The sequence below is a fragment of the Chiloscyllium plagiosum genome, chromosome 39 (genome assembly GCF_004010195.1).
Source record: "Chiloscyllium plagiosum isolate BGI_BamShark_2017 chromosome 39, ASM401019v2, whole genome shotgun sequence".
Taxonomy (NCBI): Eukaryota; Metazoa; Chordata; class Chondrichthyes; order Orectolobiformes; family Hemiscylliidae; genus Chiloscyllium; species Chiloscyllium plagiosum.
Window position 1 is genome coordinate 27,130,094 of NC_057748.1, and position 5,006 is coordinate 27,135,099.

A 5,006-nucleotide genomic window follows, 5' to 3' on the forward strand; every position below is an offset into this window, starting at 1 on the left:
ACCCTATTATTCTTACAGATAGCGGAGGTCTCCTTACAAGTTTGTTTCTCAATTTCCCTCTGACTATTAGGGGGTCTATAATACAATCCCAATAAGGTGATCATCCCTTTCTTATTTCTCAGTTCCAACTAAATAACTTCCCTGGATGTATTTCCTGGAATATCCTCCCTCAGCACAGCTATAATGCTATCCCTTATCAAAAATGTCACTCCCCCTCCTCTCTTGCCTCCCTTTCTATCCTTCCTGTAGCATTTGTATCCTGGAACATTAAGCTGCCAGTCCTGCCCATCCCTGAGCCATGTTTCTGTAAATGCGATGATACCCCAGTCCCATGTTCCTAACCACGCCCTGAGTTCATCTGCCTTCCCTGTTAGGCCCCTTGCATTGAAATAAATGCAGTTTAATTTATTAGTCCTACCTTGTACCTGCCTGCCCTGACTGTTTTGACTCACTTCTGTTCTCAGCTACACCAGTCTCAGATTGATCTCTTTCCTCACTATCTCCAAGTCCCCTTCCAATTTAGGTGCAATCCATCCTTCTTGTACAGGTCACTTTTACCCCAAAAGAGATTCCAATGATCCAAAAATGTGAATCCTTCGCCCATACACCAGTTCCTCAACCATGCAATCATCTGCTCTATCCTCCTATTTCTGCCCTCACTAGCTCGTAGCACTGGGAGTAATCCAGATATTACTACCCTTGAGGACCTCCTTTTTAAATTTCTGCCTAACTCTCTGTAATCTCCCTTCAGAATCTCATCCTTTTCCCTTCCTACATCGTTGGTTCCAATGTGGACAATGACCTCTTGCTGGCCCCTCTCCCCAGTGAGAACATTCTGCACCCTCTCTGAGACATCCTTGATCCTGGCACCAGGGAAACAACACACCATTCCGCTTTTTCTCTGCTGGCCACAGAAACATCTGTCTGTACCTCGGACTAGAGAAACCCCTACCACAATTGATCTCTTGGAAGCCGACGTATCCCACGTTACATTAGAGCCAGTTTCAATACCAGAAACTTGGATGTTCGTGCTATGTTCACCTGAGAATCCATCACCCCCTACATTTTCCAAAACAGCATACCTGTTTGAAATGGGTATATCCACAAAAGACTCCTGCCCTAGGTGCCTATCTCTCTTACCCTTCCTGGAGTTAACCCATCTGTGAGACTGTATCTGAGACTTTCCCCCCTTCCTATAACTGCCATCCATCACATACTGTTGCTGTTGCAAATTCCTCATCGCTTCTATCTGTCTCTCCAACCAATTCACTCGATCTGATAAGATTTGCATCCAACAGCATTTATGGCAGATATAATCCGCAGTAACCCTTAAACTCTCTTTAAACTCCCACATCTGACAAGAAGTACATATCACTGCAAAGGCCATTTTTGCTCCTTCACAATCGACAGACCCAGAAAATAACACCGACCAGTGCTAGCTTTTCCCCATTTCCTACGTAAAAGTGTACAGAAATTCTCACCATTTATTTACTTTGATTCACTTTAGCTCATGCTCTATCTCCTCATCCTAAGGCAGAAAGTGGAGTTAACGTTTTGAGTTCGGTGACATTTCATTAGCGTTCCCCAGGCAGGACAAGAAATCACTTACTTGGTGAGCCAAAACTGAGAGCATTGGGGGCACTGAGGCTTCGCCCACTGACGCGAGAGGGCAGCAGCTTATCTTCCTCATGGACCTCGACATCCACCTCACTGGGCGGCACCATCAGGCAGACATAGGTGTGCAGCTGAATCAGGAGCCGATGCTGTAACATCCAGATCACCATCTGAACCAGCTGCGCCTGGGAAAAAGCCAAGGAAGATCAACGGGGTTGCAGGAATAGAGGTCTCCCATGTCAATGTCACTATTCCGTGACAGAGCACCCCACCCACCCATCAATCCTGCCTGGAGACCACGCAACATGCTCAAGGGGCCAAACCGGGACTTCCATCGTGCTCCTACCTCCTGCATGGGTGGGGCCAGTGGGTTCTTGAACTGCGAGAGAGAGGTCGGCAGAGAGAACTTGGAGAGGACATTGAGCAGATCGTTCCCAGGGAACTGCTGAGTAAACTGTTCAACCAGCGGAGAGTATCTGCAATAAACATACCGAGTGAGGTGGAGCTGGTGATGGCGGCCTGCAAAACACTTTAAACCAAATTCCCACCGAAAAGCTACCTCTACATACTTGTCCCTTCAAACATGGACCCCAGGACAGGGACAGCACAGCGTTAGGTACAGAGTAAAGCACCTGCTACACTGTCCTCCACCAAACACTCCCAGGTCAGGAACAGCACGGGGTTAGATACAGAATAAAGCGCTTTCTACACTGACCCCCACCAAACACTCCCAGGTTAGGGACTGCAAACTGGGTTAGATACAAAGTAAAGATTCCTCCGCACTGTCCCCCCATTAAACACTCCCAAGCATAGGGAGAGCAGTGGATAAGATACAAAGTAAAGCTTCCTCTGCACCGTGACCCACAAACACACACATTTGCACGTCTCTGCATTTTCGTTCCCAATCATGATGATGGGTCCCTCTCGCTCTGCTCTTCAGTAAAATTAACAATTTTGAAACAGATTTAAAGACAGCTTGACGTCAGACAGAGCTCCAATGGAATCGAGAGTACGGTTAGGTGATAAACACTAGTCGAGCCAGCTGTACCACACGGATCCTTCAGCCTCTGGAGTCTGGTTCATGCCCAGTAGTTTCACCTAGACCTGGTCTATCTTGACCACTTCTGCCCTCAAAGAATCTCCAGCTTTCTGTACCCTTCTCCCTCTGCTTGCTGGGAACGTGGCCACATACTCACATGCAGATATTAGCATCGGGGGACAGCATGTAGAAGTTGTTCTCACACAGTGGGTAGATAATTATTGCTTTGCCCCAGTACACCAAGTGAGCAGCCAACTGGAAAACCTGCAGATCAGGAAACAGGGGGTGAAAGAGATAACAGGATCAGCTAGGGCTCAGACAATATCTCCTCCCTGGGCATTCAGGTGGTGATGGGCTGCATATGGTCACCCCGAAAATCAACATAGCAGTAGGCCATTCAGCCCATCAAACCTGTCCTAGCATTCACTTAGACCATGGCTGATCAGTGACTTCAATGATGTCCCTTGATGGCATTAGTTTCCAGCTTTCTATCAATTTTTGTCTCGAACCTGCCGTCTTGAACAGAGAATTCCAAAGATTCAGCATTCTCTGAGTGAAGGAACTGCTCCTCAAATCAGTGCTAAATGGCCTAGCCCCTATGCTTTCCCTGAGGGTTATGGTTCCTGGTCAGAGATAAAGCCCCATCTACATCCACTGTCACACCATGCGTCAAGTTCCAGTGCAATCACCTCTCATTCTCCAAAACTCTAGATACACAGAGCCAGTTTCTCCAATCTCTCCTTAACAGACAATCCTGTCGTCCCAGGGGTTAATCCACTGAAGCCCCTCTGTGGTAAATATCTCCTCCCTCACAGAAGGGGGCCAAAACTGTCCGTGATTAGATTAGATTAGATTACTTACAGTGTGGAAACAGACCCTTTGGCCCAACAAGTCCACACTGACCTGCTGAAGCGCAACCAACCCAGACCCATTCCCTTACATTCCACCCCTTCACCTAACACTGTGGGCAATCTAGCATGACCAATTCACCTAACCTGCACATCTTTGGACTGTGGGAGGAAACCGGAGCACCCGGAGGAAACCCACGCAGACACGGGGAGAATGTGCAAACTCCACACAGACAGTCGCCTGAGGCAGGAATTGAACCCGGGTCTCTGGCGCTGAGAGGCAACAGTGCTAACCACTGTGCCGTGATATTCCAGTTGGGGTTTCACCAAATCTCAATACAACTGCAGAGAGACAGCTTTACCCCTGCACTCAAATCCTCTTGACATGAATACCAATAACATCCTGTTTGCCTTTCTAATGCTGTTTTCTTGTGATGCACAGACAAGGACACCCAAGTCCCTTGTATTACTTCCCAACATCTCACCATCTGAGAAATATCCAGCCTGAATGTTTTCTATCCAACTTCCCACTCACTGACATTATGTTCCATCTGCCTTGCCCTAGCCCCACTCACACAGGCTCTCCAGGCCCTCTTGAAGTCCCCTTGCATGCTCCTGTCAACTTTTGCTCTCACCCAGTGTGGCACCACGGCCAAAAGGTATTTTCAGCTTCTGGGATCTGTTCTGTGCTCCGCTTGGGACCAGACCACAGGGAGAACTTCGCTTCCAGGATCCCCAACAAGATTCAAGTTCATTCTGCAAACAGCACTGCCTAGTGTGGATAATTGGAATAACAGCAGTCTAACCCAGAGGGCAGTAAGCATCCTTGAGGGTGCATCACTTGAGCGGGAGTCCTGCCAGCTAGAAAGCATACACGCTTAGGGAGGCCACAAAATATTTCACCAGTCCTTCCCCATCTGAATTTACATGCATTTATGGAAATAATAGCTGGCAAAAGGCGCATTTTGTCAAAGCTTGCACTCATCAGGACAAGAATACTAAAGTAAGGGGTAAACCAGCACTAGGGGGCAGCATCAATAGTGTTTACCTCCCCACATGGAGGAGGGGATGGGGAGAGATAGTGTGTCTGGTTTTACCTGCAGTAGAGCCAGGTCAGCATCCTGCGCGAGCTGCTGCAGGTTCTTCATAGCAGATGTAGTCTTGATGACCCTCACCAATGCTGGGGAACAGTCGACCGGCAACTGGCTGAGCAGCGACTTCTCATCATCCAACAGCAGCAGGGCATGATATGGCCTTCAAGCAGAGATAGCGAGAGAGGCGGGGAGAAAAGGGGGAAGAGGAAGAAAGTGAGCATGGGAAACACGGGAAGAGAGAATGTGAAGGAGATGGAGGGGAGAAATTGAGAGCAAGAGGGAGTTGAGGAGAAGGAGCACGCAAGGGTGGAGAAAAAGAAAGTGAGATAATGTATGTAAGGGTGGAGATAGAGCACGTGAGGGCAGGGAGAGAGGGCGCATAGGCAGGGGGAGGGTAAGGAGGAGGAAATG

At 48.4% G+C, this 5,006-nt stretch overlaps 1 protein-coding gene across 3 annotated transcripts in view; it reads right to left on the reverse strand.

Annotated features, from left to right (window-relative positions):
* Nucleotides 1-5,006, reverse strand: part of nprl3 (NPR3-like, GATOR1 complex subunit) — a 22,723-nt gene that overhangs the window by 8,867 nt on the left and 8,850 nt on the right. For all 3 annotated transcript variants that reach the window (XM_043680075.1, XM_043680076.1, XM_043680074.1), the window contains 4 exons: nucleotides 4,599-4,755; nucleotides 2,811-2,917; nucleotides 1,961-2,090; nucleotides 1,610-1,799 (listed from right to left, as the gene is read on the reverse strand). In XM_043680075.1, coding sequence (XP_043536010.1) covers nucleotides 1,610-1,799; nucleotides 1,961-2,090; nucleotides 2,811-2,917; nucleotides 4,599-4,755 — 584 coding nt within the window. The remainder of the gene's footprint in view (nucleotides 1-1,609; nucleotides 1,800-1,960; nucleotides 2,091-2,810; nucleotides 2,918-4,598; nucleotides 4,756-5,006) is intronic.